The sequence below is a fragment of the Oncorhynchus mykiss genome, chromosome 19, assembly GCF_057628025.1.
Source record: "Oncorhynchus mykiss isolate SJ-2025 chromosome 19, ASM5762802v1, whole genome shotgun sequence".
NCBI classification, from domain to species: Eukaryota; Metazoa; Chordata; class Actinopteri; order Salmoniformes; family Salmonidae; genus Oncorhynchus; species Oncorhynchus mykiss.
In genome coordinates, this window is record NC_143040.1 from 52,579,021 (window position 1) to 52,595,959 (window position 16,939).

The 16,939-nt window shown below is 43.1% G+C and overlaps 1 protein-coding gene and 1 pseudogene across 1 annotated transcript; one reads left to right on the forward strand and one right to left on the reverse strand.

Moving 5' to 3' along the window:
* Positions 1-1,584: 1,584 nt before the first annotated feature.
* Positions 1,585-16,673, reverse strand: LOC110497934 (synapse differentiation-inducing gene protein 1-like). The gene is made up of 4 exons (XM_021574412.3): positions 16,104-16,673; positions 13,754-14,256; positions 3,266-3,403; positions 1,585-2,385 (listed from the first exon to the last, which is right to left on the reverse strand). The coding sequence occupies exons 2-4, from the start codon at positions 14,183-14,185 to the stop codon at positions 2,224-2,226; spliced, it is 732 nt and encodes a 243-aa protein (XP_021430087.3). The 5' UTR covers positions 14,186-14,256; positions 16,104-16,673; the 3' UTR covers positions 1,585-2,223.
* LOC149975231 (general transcription factor II-I repeat domain-containing protein 2A-like) lies at positions 5,548-6,461 on the forward strand (annotated as a pseudogene).
* Positions 16,674-16,939: the final 266 nt, after the last annotated feature.

Consider the following 16,939-nt stretch of genomic DNA (forward strand, 5'->3'; position numbering starts at 1 on the left):
CTTGGCAGCTAGAGTCACCTCATGAGAGATGCCAAACGCAGATAACAGAATAAGCCATGCCAGTGTGGGGAGAAGCTGGGAGGTGAGCAAATTGACAAAATACAGTACCAGTCAAAAGTTTGGAAACACCCACTCAAGGATTTTCTATGAAATAGCACGTGGAATCATGTAGTAAATTACCAGTATTTAATACTGGTGTGCATTGTTAAAAGTTAATTTGTGGAATTTCATTCCTTCTTAATGTGTTTGAGCCAATCAGTTGTGTTGTGACAAGGTAGAGGTGGTATATAGAAGATGGCCCTATTTGGTAAAATACCAAGTCTATATTATGGCAAGAACAGCACAAATAAGCAAAGAGAAACAACAGTCCATCCTTACTTTAAGACATGACGATCAGTCAATCCGGAAAATTTCAAGAACTTTAAAAAACAATTCAAGAGCAGTCGCAGAAAGCATCAAGGGCTATGATGAAACTGGCTCTCATGAGGACTGCCACAGGAAAGGAAGACCCAGAGTTACCTCTGCTGCAGAGAACAAGTTAATTAGAGTTAACTTCACCTCAGATTGCAGGCCAAATAAATGCTTCACAGAGTTCAAGTAACAGACAGATCTCAACATCAACTGTTCAGAGGAGTCTGCGTGAATCAGGCCTTCATGGTTGAATTGCTGCAACGAAACCACTACTAAAGGACACCAAAAAGAAGAATAGACTTGCTTGAGCCAAGAAACATGGGCAATGGACATTAGAATGGTGGAAACCTGTCCTTTGGTCTGATGAGTCCAAATTTGAGATTTTTGGTTCCAACCGCCCTGTCTTTGTGAGACGCAGAATAGGTGAACGAATCTCCCCATGTGTGGCTCCCACTGTGAAGCATGGAGGAGGAGGTGTGATGGTGTGGGGGTGCTTTGCTGGTGACACTATCAGTGATTTATTTAGAATTCAAGGCACACTTAACCAGCATGTCTACCAGAGCATTCTGCAGCAATACGCCATCCCATCTGGTTTGTGCTTAGTGGGATTATCATTTTATTTCAATAGGACAATGACCCAAAAACCCACCTCCAGGCTGTGTAAAGGCTATTTGACCAGGAAGGAGAGTGATGGTGCTGCATCAGATGACCTGGCCTCCACAACAACCCAATTAAGATGGTTTGGGATGAGTTGGACCGCAGAGTGAAGGAAAAGCAGCTAACAAGGCTCAGCATATGTGGGAACTCCTGCAAGATAGTTGGAAAAGCATTCCTCATGAAGCTTGTTGAGAGAATGCCAAGAGTATGCAAAGTTGTTATCAAGGCAAAGGGTGGCTACTTTGAAGAATCTAAAATCAAAAATATATTTAGATTTGTTTAAAACTTTTTTGGTTACTAAATTATTTCATAAGTGTTATTTCATAGTTTTGATGTCATCACTATTATTCTACAATGTAGAAAATTGTACAATAAAGAAAAACTGTTGAATGAGTAGGTGTGTCCAAACTTTTGACTGTTTCTGTAACTCACATTGTTCAACAGTGCATTCTGATGCCCCTCTATTACACCGTCAGTGATGCCTCTCTCCACAGAGAAAGACAGGAAACAGAAAACTCATTATTCAATGTATTTATTCTGACAGGATATACAGTGCACAATAAACACAGTTTTCTTTGTCTAGAGTCTATTAAGGGATGGCAGTTGATTCTCCTGGACTGGACTGGCGAACAGTTTGATGAATAATCATGAAAGTACGCCTTCTTGGTTTTGCATTTTAGACACAATGGCAGGTTCATTATAACTCACTGTGGCATGAAAATCAATACGACCAAAAACACCATCTGCACAAGAAGTATTTACAGAGAACAGCTACAAATATGGACGGGGCCTCCAATGATCATAATGAAGATCAGTGAAGGTGGTTAGCTCTCAAATTTAGGTAGTACTGTATCATCACATCTACTTCACTATCTTTCATCTCATTCATGTAGAGGAGCAGAACAGTCATTGTGGGACAATAGTTCTTCTTTCCTTTAGGGGTTTTCCCTCATTATTTTGTGATCCTCAAAAATCCTTACCAGGTAGATAGACCTAGACAAAAGTGGCTGTCTCTCCCCCTGGTCCTTCTCCTCCTCCTCTCAGCTGCTCCAAAACCAAAACATTCCTACAGAGCCACATGTAGACTGGTGCTTCAGGGTTGCCATAGCAGGGAAGATTTCCCAAGCACTCTCCCCTGTGGCCCTGGTCCTGCTCCTATATGTGTCCCCTAGACTTGGACAGGTAGGCTACAAGGGCCACCACCACCCCCACGTACATCCCTGCCCCAATGGTGATGGAGAGAGCAGCGAGAAACAGGGCTCTTCTGGAGCTACGGCCTGCCCTAGAGAAGTCTCCCTTAGCCATGGCCTTGCTAGTCTGAGACAAAGGAGAGAGAAATTAGTCATGATTTCATGTGACTGAGAAAAATTTGAGTAGGTGTAAATTCACTGTAGGGAGAGAAAACAATGAATTGTTCCCGGGGAGCCATTAGTTGCTAAGGCAATTATGTCACTACCATTTTGACAGTAACTAATGTGTTGTTTAGATGTTTTTGGATCCCTCTGAAAAAGACTGGCCCATAACCCATTTGTCCATTTGAATCCTTTATTAGGGTCATTTTGCATTTTAATTGTCTTTGCAATTAGTTTGAGAGATGTTGCGATACACTGAGATATATTGTAGTTGGATTAAGGGGCAGGGAGGGGACCTGCTGCATTCAGGACCTGCTCACTAAAGTGCTGCTATTTATAGATAGACCTGGGGTTCAATATAATCACAATGTCACAATGGCGAGAGAGTCCCAGGGGAAGCAGATCATGTCTATTCATTATCTACTGAAAAATACATGTAGCTAGATAGTATCTGCTAGATGGTCATGTGGGCAATGTATTGCTAACATAAAATAACATGTATTATGAAGCTTTTGATTGACTAAATGACAATAAAATAAAACATACTGCATATGTGGCACAGTCAACCTTAAGTTTGAACTGTACACAGTTTACATTTCTCTCTCATTGGTATTGCTGCTTGTGTTCACAAGAGTAAAAGGGGACAGAACCTATGCGGTTTACGCAGTCAATGGTCTGCAATAATTGGTAGAGGGTGGCGGGTGTAGAAAATGGGCTGTGTTAGCACTTGAGAGAGAGAGAGCACTTGTGCCTACTGACCTTGCAGAGAGTCCTGGGGGTAATTAGCATTAATAACAGGGTAGTAGCTATAAAGGGGTGAAGTGGGGCCTGGGTCCTGGACTCACCCTCTGGGAGAAGTAGAAGGCAGCGATCCCTAGGGGCCAGAAGCAGCAGAGCATGGAGAAGATGGCCAGGCCCAGGTGGTCCCGAGGGGGCAGCATGATGAAGTTGTCCTCACTCTCAGTGTCACTGGAGCTGTCGCTCTGGGAAGGAGAAAAGGAGAGAGGGGGGACCCGACAGGCCTGGTATGTGAGCTACTCGTGTCATATTCTACTGCCACAATTGGATGCGTTCTCAGTATAGTTTGTGCTGTGAGTAAGCGTGTCCCACCAATAGGGGCACATCACTTTTATTTATAAAACAATAATCAGCAAGGTTGTAGGATCAGATTAGACAACATTGTTCCATGGACCTGAATCCGACTCTGCACTATAGAGATACTGTCAATAATGTGTGAGCCCACACCTTGCTGTTACCGTTGCTGTAACACCTAACAGTTTGACATCAGATGACAAAAACCACCAGGCATATCTGCCCTTGTTCTGCTTACATGTAGGACATGATGGGCTCAGCCAGGCAGAGAAGATTTGTATTTCTATCAACACCCATGAGCGGCATGACAGATAACACTGGATTAACAGATTGTTTCATCCCCACCAGATGACAGGAGAAACAGGAAGAACACATTGCCTTTTAGGTGCTAAATTGCCTCCCTTTCTCCACACGCACCCCACCACCCCTTGTCATTTTGCCCGTCTTGCTTGAAAGGCTGTGAATGTTCTGAGGGCCAGTGTGGTCTCTTCCCATACTGTACCTTGATTTTCCTCAGAGGCCCCTGGGTAGCTGAGGGGCTAATGAATAGGACAGTCAGACCCTGCTGTGGGCACTCTGGCATGGGGACAAAAGTGAATAGCAAAACACGAGGAGCCACATCACTGGAATGACCTTTAACAAGAGATGGCCTCACCTTTGCAGTTCTCCCAGAGCGGGACATGCTGTTTGTTTAAATGAATGTCCCTCCATCAGGATAGGATTCATTTGTTAGTTTTGTTACTAACAGGGATCAAACAAACCTGTGGGACTGAGGGAGGATAGAAAATGGAAATGGATGTTCAGGGCTGAAAATAAATGAGCCAATTTAAAAAGGACGAGAGGAGAGAGGAAGAGGCATAGAGAGTGTGTAGACAAAGTGGACATAGCAGCAAAATCCTCATCTCACCCTCTCACCCATTGGCAAACATGATAGAGAGAGGGATAAGCATTTTGAAGTGTTCTTGCATTGTGCATGAAATGCTACGAGTACTATGCTTGTAGAGAGAAAGTGACAGAGGGCCTAAAATGTATTACATAATACTTACCATATATAGCTACAGAAGCTATGGCAATTATGTTTGAAGTTACACACAGAGACCCACATGCATAACCAATGTTCACGAGACTTTTTCCCACAATTGGCATTTGAAATGATCTATTTCATTCCTGGTGTACACCTGAAGCACCAGGTGAGATTCTCCACATCCAAGCACATTTATAATGGATTCCCATGCTCCAGTGGATACATTTGTAGACTGGGGTCTAGATTCAACTGTGTACTGGGAAAAGGCTGGCCTGGGGGCCGTATGCGGCCCGTGTTCTGATTCAACACAGCCCGTGGAATCATGCTCAGATCACATAAAGAATTTGCGATAATAAAGTTTTGAAAAACATATTTGTAATTAAAATTAAAAGCCCAATGAATACTCGCCTTTGTGTAATGATTTAACTCCCACCGCATGTGGGCCAATTGTTTTGAAAGCACGTATAAATAACAACTGCACGAGGACAGACAGTGACTGACAGGCTGACACACACGTCACAGTTACAAATAGTAGCTAGCTAGAAAAACGAGTTTTTCAAAGATTTCAAAGAAAAGGAAAGTAGACAATGTGTAGACATCAACATATTTCTTTATTGAGGTATCAGGGAAAGCTGCGTGCTTAGTGTGCAAAGAGAGCATCGCTGTCTTGAAAGACTACAACTTGTCCCGACACTTCCAGGCGAAGCACGCAGAGAAATATATCAGTGTCTTCTGAGCAGAAGGCAAGTGCATCGAAAGAGTTGCTTTCTCAGTTGCAAAAGCAGCAAGGACTTTTCACAAAATTGCATTCACCAAAGACGGAATGGCGAGAGCTAGCTATGCACTGTCCCACAAAATTGCTAAACATAACAAGTCATTCGCTGAGGGCAAATTCATGAAAAAAATGTATTGACTGCAGCAATACTTTGTCCCGACAAGAAACAGCTGTTTGAAAATGTTTCCCGGGCAAGTCGAACAGTGACACGGCGTGTTGAGGACGTCACAGAGAATATGGAACAACAGTTGAAAGACAAGGTAAAGGATTTCACCTATTTCTCCTTGGCCATGGATGAGAGCTGTGATGCACATGACACGGCACAGTTGTTGATATTCTTATGAGGCATAACCCCAGACTTTGAAATTACAGAGGAGCTTCAGTGCAGTCAATGAAGAGCACAACCACAGGGAAATATTTATTGGAGGAGGTTAATAAGTGTGTGGCAAAGCTGGGACTGAGTTTTGAAAGTTATCCAGTGTGACCACAGATGGGTGCCCAAACTTGACAGGAAAAAACGCTGGCCTTTTGAAAATGATACAAGATCAAGTAGCTGAGCTGAAAATAATTTTTCTGTATTGCATTATTCATCAGGAGGTGCTCTGTAAATGTGTTCTGAAAATGAGCCATGTTGTGGATACAGTCACTCAAGTGGTAAACTTCATAAGAGCAAAATCTTTAAACCACAGGCAGTTTGTCTCACTTTTGGAAGAGACAGTCTGGTCATGCAGATCTACCCTACCACACAAACGTGAGATAGCTGATTTTGGGGCTGATTTTGGGGAAGGTGCTTAAAAGGGTGTGGGACCTGAAGTCGGATATTGCTGAGTTTCTGCAAATGAAAGGAAAATATGTGGATTTCCCTCAAATGCAAGATAAAGAATGGTTGGCTGATTTTGCCTTCACCATGAACATCATGGCCTTCATGAATTAACTGAATTCCAAACTACAAGGGAAGGGCCTTTTTGCACATCTGATGTACAACCTTGTCAAAGCCTTCAAGGGAAAATTACTCCTCCTCACCAATCAAGTAGAAGCCAACAATCTCCCCCACCTTCTGACGCTACTAGTCTGTTCCCTATCAGATGACCAGCGGGAGAAGTATACATTGCTGCTGCGTGCTTTGAACAGTGAGTTCTCGTTGTTTTGAGGATTTCAAAGTGTTGGAAAATGACATGCTCTTGGTTTCCTCTCCTTTCACCTTCAATGTGGAAAATGCTCCCACTGGCCTGCAACTTGAGCTTATCGATCTTCAGTCTGATGCAGTGATTGGAGAACTAGTGAGGTTCTATGCATCTCTCGATGAATTAAACTTTCCAAAGATTAGGAGTCAGGCTCAGAGATGTTTGTACTGTTTGGGTCAACCTATGTATGTGAACAGACATGTAATGTTGAGCTCCCTCTCTTTCTTGTGTTTTTGTACATACCCGTTAACAAGAGTTCTGTCCGTGGTGCTGAATGCACAATGTATCTTTCTCTCTGTGTAGTTCATTGCATGTTTAATAATGAAAATACCTACCAAAAGGAAAACATGGATGTGGTTTATTTCTGTGCATGTTAAAAAGTAAAATAACTAGCATATCTGGACATGATTTACAGTAGATATATCTGTCAACACAGTCAAACACATGGTGTATAATCCTGTAATATGATTCTGGCCCACGATGGCAGAAATATATTCTAATGTGGCCCTCCATGGAAAATAATTGCCCAGGCCTGGTCTAAACTCTAGAACCTAACCCGCCTACCCCTTCAATGTATCAGGATACATATGGAAATAAAAGATGACTGGTCATTGGTCAGCATAATCAGATCCGATCCAGGTCGTGATGTCATGGTCTGGCCCAAAAAATCCATCAGGCTGAAATTCCAGGATTTCTTTTCAAACCATTCTTACACAAAAAGGCCATTATCATAACAATTTGGAAAATCACATTTTTTACAGCACTGCCCCTTTAAACTAAATAATGATGGATAATGATAATGAGGATTTCTATCAGCCTAATCGAGGTGTAGATTACATCTCTCATTCCAGTGTTCAAACTTGTAAACAAGGCTGCAAGAGATTTCTATTAATGAAACTCTGTGCAGCCAATAGCACCGACAGAGCTGGTCGCCTCACTTCGAGTCCTTAGGAAACTATGCAGTATTTAGTTTTTTATGTATTATTTCTTACATTGTTACCCCAGGAAATCATAAGTCTTATTACATACGGCCGGGAAGAACTATTGGATATAAGAGTGACGTCAACTCTCTCTCTCTCTCTCTCTCTCTCTCTCTCTCTCTCTCTCTCTCTCTCTCTCTCTCTCTCTCTCTCTCTCTCGATATGTTGTCGGAATCGGTACAGCCACCGGGCTTCTCCATAACATCGCACCAACAGAGATAAACACCTCTCTGGGAAGAGGAAGGGCGGGGGTGTATGCTTCACGTTTAACGACTCATGGTGTAATCATAACAACATACAGGAACTCAAGTCCTTCTGCTCACCAGACCTAGAATTCCTTATGTTCAAACGCCTGCCATATTACCTCCCAAGAGAATTTTCATCAGTTATCGTCACAGCTGTGTACATTCCCCCTCAAGCAGACACCAAGACGGCCCTCAAGCAATTTCACTGGACTCAATGTAAACTGGAAACCATGTATCCCGAGGCTGCATTTATTGTAGTTGGGGATTTTAACAAATCAAATTTGAGAACAAGGCAACCTAAATTCTATCAGCATTTTGATTGCACTTCTCACGGGGGTAATACACTCGATCACAGCTACTCTAACTTCCGCGATGCATACAAAGCCCTCCCTTCGGCAAATCCAGCCATGTCGTCATCTTGCTCCTACTATCTTATAGGCAGAAACTCAAACAGGATATACCAGTGACTAGAACCATTCAACGTGGGTCTGACCAATCGGAATCCACTCTACAAGATTGTTCTGATCATGCAGACTGGGATATGTTCCAGTCAGCCTCAGATAACAACATCTATCTATATGCTGACTCGGTGAGTGAGTTTATAAAGAAGTACATTGGAGGTGTACCCACTGTTACTATTAAAACCTACCCTAACCAGAAACCATGGATGGATGGCGACATTCACGCAAAACTGAAAGCGCAAACCACTGCATTTAACTATGGAAAGATGTCTGGGAATAAGGCTGAATATAAACAGTGTAGTTGTTCCCTCCGCAAGGCAATCAAACAAGTGAAATGCCTGTACAGGGACAAAGTGGAGTCGCAATTCAATGGCTCAGACACGAGACGTATGTGGCAGGGTCTACAGGAAATCCCAGACTACAAAAAGAAAACCAGCCACATCACAGACACCGACGTCACGTTTCCAGACAAACTAAACACTTTCTTTGCCCGCTTTGAAGATAATACAATGCAACCGTCGCAGTCCGCTAACAAGGACTGCGCCCCCCCTCCCCTCCTCTCCTTCTCCATTGCCGACGTGAGTAAATCATTTAAACGTGTTAACCCTCGCAAGGCTGCTGGCCCAGACAGCATCCCAAGCTGCGTCCTCAGAGCATGCACAGATCAGCTGGCTCGTGTGTTTACGGACATATTCAATCGCTCCCTATTCCAGTCTGCTGTCCCCACATACTTCAAGATGGCCACCATTTTTCCTGTACCCAAGAAGGCAAAAATAACTAAACTAAATGACTACCGCCCCGTAGCACTCACTTCTGTCATCTTTAAGTGTTTTGAGAGACTAGTCAAGGGTCATATCACCTCCACCTTACCGGCCACCCTAGACCCACCGCCCCAACAGGTCCACAGACATTGCAATCACCATCACACTGCACACTGCCCTATCCCATCTGGACAAGAGGAATACCTATGTAAGAATACTGTTCATTGACTACAGCTCAGCATTCAACACCATAGTACCCTCCAAGCTCATCACCAAGCTGGAGGCCCTGGGTCTCAACTCCGCCCTGTGCAATTGGGTCCTGGACCTGACGGGCCGCCCAGGTGGTGAAGGTAGGAAACCACATACATCTCCACTTCGCTGACCCACAGCACTGGGGCCCACAAGGGTGCACGGACAGCCCCTCATGTACTCCCTGTTCACCCATGACTGCGTGGCCATGCACGCCTCCAACTTAATCATCAAGTTTACAGACGACACAACAGTAGTGGGCTTGATTACTAACAACAATGAGACAGCCTACAGGGACGAGGTGAGGGCGTCAGGAAAACAACCTCTCACTCAACATCAACAAAACAAAGGAGATGATCGTGGACTTCAGGAAGCAGCAGAGGGAGCACACCCCTATCCACATTGAAAGGACAGCAGTGGAAGAGGTGGAAAGTTTTAAGTTCCTCGGCGTATACATCACAGAAAAACTGAAATGGTCCCCCCATACAGACAGTGTCCTCAGGAGGCTGAAGAAATTTGGCTTGTCACCCAAAACCCTGACAAACTTTTACAGATGCACAATCGAGAGCATCCTGTCGGGCTGTATCACAGCCTGGTACGGCAACTGCACCGCTCTCAACCACAAGGCTCTCCAGAGGGTGGTGCGGTCTGCACAACGCATCACCGGGGGCAAACTACCTGCCATGACACCTACAGCACCCGATGTCACAGGAAGGCGAAAAAGATAATCAACGACGACAACCACCCGAGCCACTGCCTGTTCACACCTCTACCATCCAGAAGGCAAGGTCAATACAGGTGCATCAAAGCTGGGACCGAGAGACTGAAAAACAGCTTCTATCTCAAGGCCATCAGACTGCTAAACAGCAGTCACTAACTCAGAGAGGCTGCTGCCTACATTGAGACACAATCACTGGCCACTTTAATAAATGGATCACTTAAATGGATCATAATGCCACTTTAAATAATTCCATTTCAATAATGTTTACATATCTTACATTACTCATACCATATGTATATACTGTATTTTATACCATCTATTGCACCTTTCCTATGCTGCTCGGCCATCACTCATCCATATATTTATATGTACATATTCTCATTCACCCCTTTAGATTTATGTGTATTAAGTAGTTGTTGGGAAATTGCTAGATTACTTGTTAGATATTACTGCTGTCGGAACTAGAAGTACAAGCATTTCACTACACTCGCATTAACATCTGCTAACCATGTGTATGTGACCAATAAAATTTTATTTTATTTGGGAGCCTCTTGTGGATTTGACAGCTCTAACTCAGTTCCACCTCCAACACCGCCAAAACAACTTCTTTGCAGGTGTCGGCTTACGCGGATCTGATACAATCTAGCCCCTAGGTGTGGGCAAACTGACAGACACTGGTGCATTACACTAACACCCAATCTGAGAGTCAGTCAGTCAGCCAGTGAGCCAGTCAGCCAGTAATGGCAAGCTGAGCTACCAGTGCGTTTTGAGGCCAGTGTAATTGATGAGACTCCTCCACTGCCCTGGTCTGTTAATTATCCTCAGGCTGCTCTACCAGAAGGCTTGTTAATGACGGCAGGGGACACTGGGCACACCTTCATGGCACACAGAGACGGCCATGGCCCATGTCACTAGGCACTGGCATCATCCACCCACACCTAGGCCTAAATCTCATTTTACCCCCCTACCCCCCTACACACCAGCAATGTCCTGATTCCCCATCAATATGCCCGTTGGCATTTTGGAAAACGTTGCTTTCTGCAATTGTGGGGGCTGTTTTGTTAGACTTCAGTGTGGCTTTTGACATTATCGATCATAGTCTGTTGCTGGAAAAACTTATGTGTTATGGCTTTACAGAGTTACCTGTCAAGCAGAACACAGAGGGTGTTCTTTCATGGAAGCCTCTCCAACATAATCCAGGTACAACCAGGAATTCCCCAGGGCAGCTCTCTAGACCCCTTACTTTTTTCAGTCTTTACTAATGACACGTCACTGGCTTTGAGTAATGTATGCTAATGACTCAACACATACACGTCAGCTACTACAGCGACTGAAATGACTGCAACACTTAACAAAGAGCTGCAGTTAGTTTCAGAGTGGGTGGCAAGGAATAAGTTAGTTCTAAATATTTCTAAAACTAAAAGCATTGTATTTGGGACAAATTATTCACTAAAGCCTAAACCTCAACGAAATATTGTAATAGATAACGTGGTTTTCGGTGACTAAATTGCTTGGAGTAACCCTGGATTGTAAACTGTCATGGTTAAAACATGTTCATACAACAGTAACTAAGATGGGGAGAAGTCTGTCCATAATAAAGGGCTGATCTACCTTCTTAACAGCACTATCAACAAGGCAGGTCCTACATGCCCTAGTTTTGTCGCACCTGGACCAGTCGACCAGTTGGCTCAGAACAGGGCAGCACGGCTGGCCCTTGGATGTACACAGAGAGCTAACATTAATAATATGCATGCCACACACGCACACACACGATTACATACGCACTATACACACATGTACACATGGATTTTGTATTGTAGATATGTGGTAGTGGTGGAGTAGGGACCTGAGGACACACAGTGTATAGTGAAATCTGTGAATGTATTGTAATCTTTTTAAATTTGTATAACTGCCTTAATTTTGCTGGACTCCAGGAAGAGTAGCTGCTGTGATTGGCAGCAGCTAATGAGGATCCATAATAAAGACAAATACAAATATAAAACATTGCCAGAGAGTTTACCAAAACAAAATAATTGAGATGGGTGCCATTGAGGCCATGGTCCAGTCATGTGTTATTGTGTGGAATAGTTAAATCCATCATATCCCTGTATTCCTACTGAGAACCATGTCTTGTCTGTATACAAATGCAGGGTTTCTTCTGGAATAATTTATGATGAACACAAACACGTGTAGAATAACTAATTGCAGATATTGGCTTTGACATGTAAGATCTATCATCTGGCTCTTTCCCTCTTGTCTTAGTGTGCTGAGAGCATGTTCACTTTAAAAGACTTCTGCAGAGCTCTGATCTCCACCTGGCTGCCACACTCACTCCATCTCCAATTCCTGGAACTACATCTACCAACACACAGTGTACCACACACATGCACACATACACACACACACACGCACACGCACACACACACACGCACGCACGCACGCACGCACGCACACACACACACACACACACACACACACACACACACACACACACACACACACACAAACTGCTTCGAACAGAGAGAAAGAAAAGTCTTAAAGTTTGTAATGGGAAATGTTTATTTTATGTGTCCACATAACTGAGTATGTGACTAACCTTGTGAAACTATGTGAATCTGTCCGACTATAATCTCCTGTTCTTGGGAGTATCATCCTGCATCCTTGTATAGATAAAGTAACAGGAAACTATATAGATATACGCTTATCATCCAATGCTTCGGAATTCAGACTGTCTACAGTGCGCTATGTAAATCTGTTACTCTCTGAGCTCAGAAATAAATAATCTTGGTTTGATTTGGACTCCAACAGATCCTTATTTTCTATATCAACCACAAGTTAAAATGATTAAATGGTGAGCCTATCATTAGCTGATGTATTGGTGACTAAACAAAATGCGCTCCTGTTATTTCACGGAAAACATTGATTTTGCATAAAGGACTCATGGGTGAAAGATGTGTGAAACCCCAATGAATGCGCAATCATACCACTTACATCTGAAACATTTGGCAAAATGCTTGATTTTCTTTTTTGAATCAGATGAATTTGTTCTGTGAATCGACCTGGAATAACTGATCTGCTGGGTTACCTGTGTCGGGGCCATGTTTCAGCCCAGTCTCCACTTAATAATACTTTCAAAGCACTGCATTCTGGCATTAATGAATGTATCTGCTGTGCATCTATCCATCTGCTAGTGACAGGAGCTGGACCGATGGTAAGACCAGTTAGGGATCACTCCCCTGCTGCCAACTCACAGCACTGGGTATTTCACAACCCTACTGCATGAAATTAGATGTAGCCACTTTTCTAAAAAATTTGCTCTCCCACTGTCACCATTTTTATTTGCAGTGGTTAGTCACAGTTTTGTCCTAACATAACAAAAGGCCTGGATTGATATGATCAAAGATGAACAGGGAGATTTGCCAACAATTATGGAACAGAAAAACTACCGCTCTATTGGATTTGTAAGTGCTATAAAATACATCCAATTTTCCATTTAGTGAACAGACGGTTAGATGGAACAAATAGGCATGAATCATGCTGGCAGCTTTAACAGCCTATTAGTAGGGAGCTTTGTTAATTAACATGAACAGTATTGAGTGCCCTGACCGATTATTCTGTTAATATACATCCCCTACAACTAATAAAATGCACACAATTTGAGGTAACCTTGTTATTTTATTTGTCCTATTCGTTTTCTATGTCCAACGGCTCTCCACTAATGAAAAAAAGCCTTTTGATTTTAACAACGCTCAATGTTTTGCCTGTATGAGCATCATCACATCCCAATTCCAAAGTTCTAGCTGGTCACTTATAGTTGGTTGCCCTCTGTGTGAACTCTCACCTCATACTCATGTCCCTCCTCCTCCACCTCATAGGAGACTGTTTGGATCTTCACATCCTTCTCTCCCAGTAGTTTGTCCTGAGGGTCCTCTATGGGGGATCCCTCCACTCCCACTACACTGTCCTTGTTCTCTGTGAAGGTGGTCTCAGAGCTCTCGCTCTTAGAGTCCTTGCTCTGGAGGCTGACATCGTCCTTGTACAGGATTAAGTTGGGCCTATAGAAGGCCTCCACTGCCAGGTGCAGAGAGGTGGCATCCAGAAACTGCTGGGCCTTGGTCTTGCCGTTGCTCCCTGTGACGAAGTAGCCAATGATGTTCTCCTGGCACTGACGGTTCGGGTAGTCGCCCTGGTAAGCCTGGTAGTCGTTGTGGACCATGTGTCTGCTGCTGGTCTTATCTAGGAGCGGGTTCTGCAGTTCACTCAGACTCTCCATGGTGGGGGACAGAGAGGGACTTCAGGGAGATCAGAGTGGATAGACTGCAAACGTTGATAACAGGCTGGGAGCTAGAAAGGACAAGACAGGTATAGTTATGGAAAGTGGGATGAGGTATGATACGTGATGACATTCAATTGTATGAAACTCTCACTGATGCATTTACAATAGAATCAGCTAAATGCATCTATATAGGGTGTTGATCAGAAGAAGCTGATGCAGCACACGTAGATTGGAGACATGGTTTATGGGCTGGGAATATTCTTCACATAGTATTACACCTCACATGGTATGAATCACCATATTACCATCTGTCCCTGTTGCACATTTCATGCCCCTGAATTCATATACAAATGGTGGTAAAAAGTCCCCCATCATTTTCCAAGCTCCCTCCATTCCAACAAGTGAGATGAAGACAGATGTTGGAGGATTTTTTAATGCATACTGATCATAGTGCTAAGATACCCTCTATGAACTAGTCATCTCTGCATTGTTGGAGTACCCAGTTCTAGAAGTGGGGGGAAGCCTCTCATAGGTCATGAGTAAGCTGCAGTTATGTTGACTGTTGAGACACTTGACTTTTAAAAAGCTAAACAAAGCACGAAAGGAAATAGCAAAGGTATTTTTGCGGTAAGTGTATTCTCAAGATGCTATTTCAATAATGTCAGTAACAGCACCAGGGGAGCGTGTCGCCAGGGTAACATGTCCTCCTGTGAGCTAGTTTGTTGTTTTAAGCAGTATGATTCATGCGCTCTGAAATGCTGGGAAAACTCACCACTATTCCCTCTCTCACTAGCAGACAGGGAAATTAGCATAAATAGAACTAGTAGCCAACGAAAGCGTATCAGCTCAGTCCCAGAGGAGGTCAATGAGATGACCTTCTTGTACAGCTAATTAATCTTTCCACCCAAGCTTACTCACTGAGGCTCTGATGAGAGGAGAGCATATAAGCTTAATTTTCTCTCACACATCTCAGGCAATGAAAAAACCCAGTGAGCATATATCCCGTATCTTATAGCATAATCACTGCATCTTATATGTCTTATATGGAAGGATGGCATTAAGATGGCTATGTCAGATTAGTCATCGTGTAGCTGTTTCTGTGTGGAAGAAGAAGGCTTGGCGTGACGGAATTCTGAATATGAATTTATCCTTCATTCTAGGAAATGTTTTGGGAGATTCATTCACCCAGGAGCAATATCACAGAACATGTACATTAAGGAGCTTATCTAAGGGCTGGAGAAATAATGTCATTTCAGCCTGGACCTTTGACTCTATGAAAAATCATGTCCATTTGGGAAGATTCCCACAGCACGCAAGTGCCTTCTCTGCATGTCAAGGCAAAGCATCAATTATGGTTTGTGTTTTTTCAGTGTGCTACCTTCGCTTTAGAATTACAAAGTGATTCTCATATGCCTTTGAGGATGCATCTCTGTTGCTTTTCAGAAAAGAGGAATGTTCCCTTCACAGTACATTACACAACAAAGATCATATTTTATGTCCACTAATAATTCATCAGACAGACAGTGACATGCACTTATGTTTATATGAGTCTCTGGTTGGAGAGCTCAGTTTAGTAAGCGTGAAGAGGGCTCATGAGCTGCTCTCTCTCTTGTTGATTAATGTGAGTAGAATACATTTTTGAGAGGTGACAACAATGATCTGAAATGACAAATCATTTCTAGCAGTCTTTTACGGTGCTTAGTCCAATTTGGAATACAACTATGGCTAATTGAATGTCCAATTCTGAAATGTCACACATTCATTGCTATTCCACACGTTCATCAATCGCAGTCTGTCTCTATAAATACGTTATTACATTAAATATTCATATCTAATGGAATTGAAAATGCATGACAGTATGTAATGCAATTAATTCTAGGCAAGTCAAGGTAATCAATTAGTCCATCGATCTTACCTATTCTACAAGATCCTGCCACGGACTGCCTCAATAGCATTCCGCTTTTACTGTTGTCCAGGAGCTGATGGAAAGGGAATGGGGTTCCAAATCATACCCCGGCAACTCTGTAGTTCACATAACATTGGAGACATTGATAAAAGACAACGAGGACCAATGTGCAGGTAACTTTCAGTCTCTGCTGGAGCATGCAGTGACGAACCGCGCTCTCTGAGCTGACAAGACAGACCGCTGCGTATTGGAGAGGTGTTGATTACGCACACTCACCACATAGTTTCACTTCCGCAATAACTCTCTAAATAACTATCAATAATAGCTATAGCTCATATAAAGTACGTTGAATATATGTTTTCCATCCACTGCGATAGGCTACAAAGTCGGTTGTAGCCTAGTCTACTGAGTTTGCTTTGTCGTAAAATCACCCCTGCTCATGTGTTTCAGTGCGCGGTGCCGGTGATGATGCCTCCAGCCGCAAGCATCATCGTATGGACAGATAATCTTGATGTCCTACACTAGTATCGACTGACACAGACTTCTATGTTCCTTTTCTCTCGGCGGGTGACTGAGTATGACTGTAGTATCAGTAGGCTACTCATTTTACTTCTAACTTCTCTGTACTCTTCTTTTTTAGGCATAACCTCCCCCATACTTTTTTTAGGGCATCCTGCATTTTTACACAATCCAATATGCCGTCTCTATTTAGAACAAAAAGTAAGCAATAATGCCCACAGTAATCAAGCTAGGTAAGAGATCATTATTACATATGTTTAAGGGATTAATAAGACTGAACTAGATCAAATGTAATTCAATAATACATTTTGTGTTGTACCTTTAAC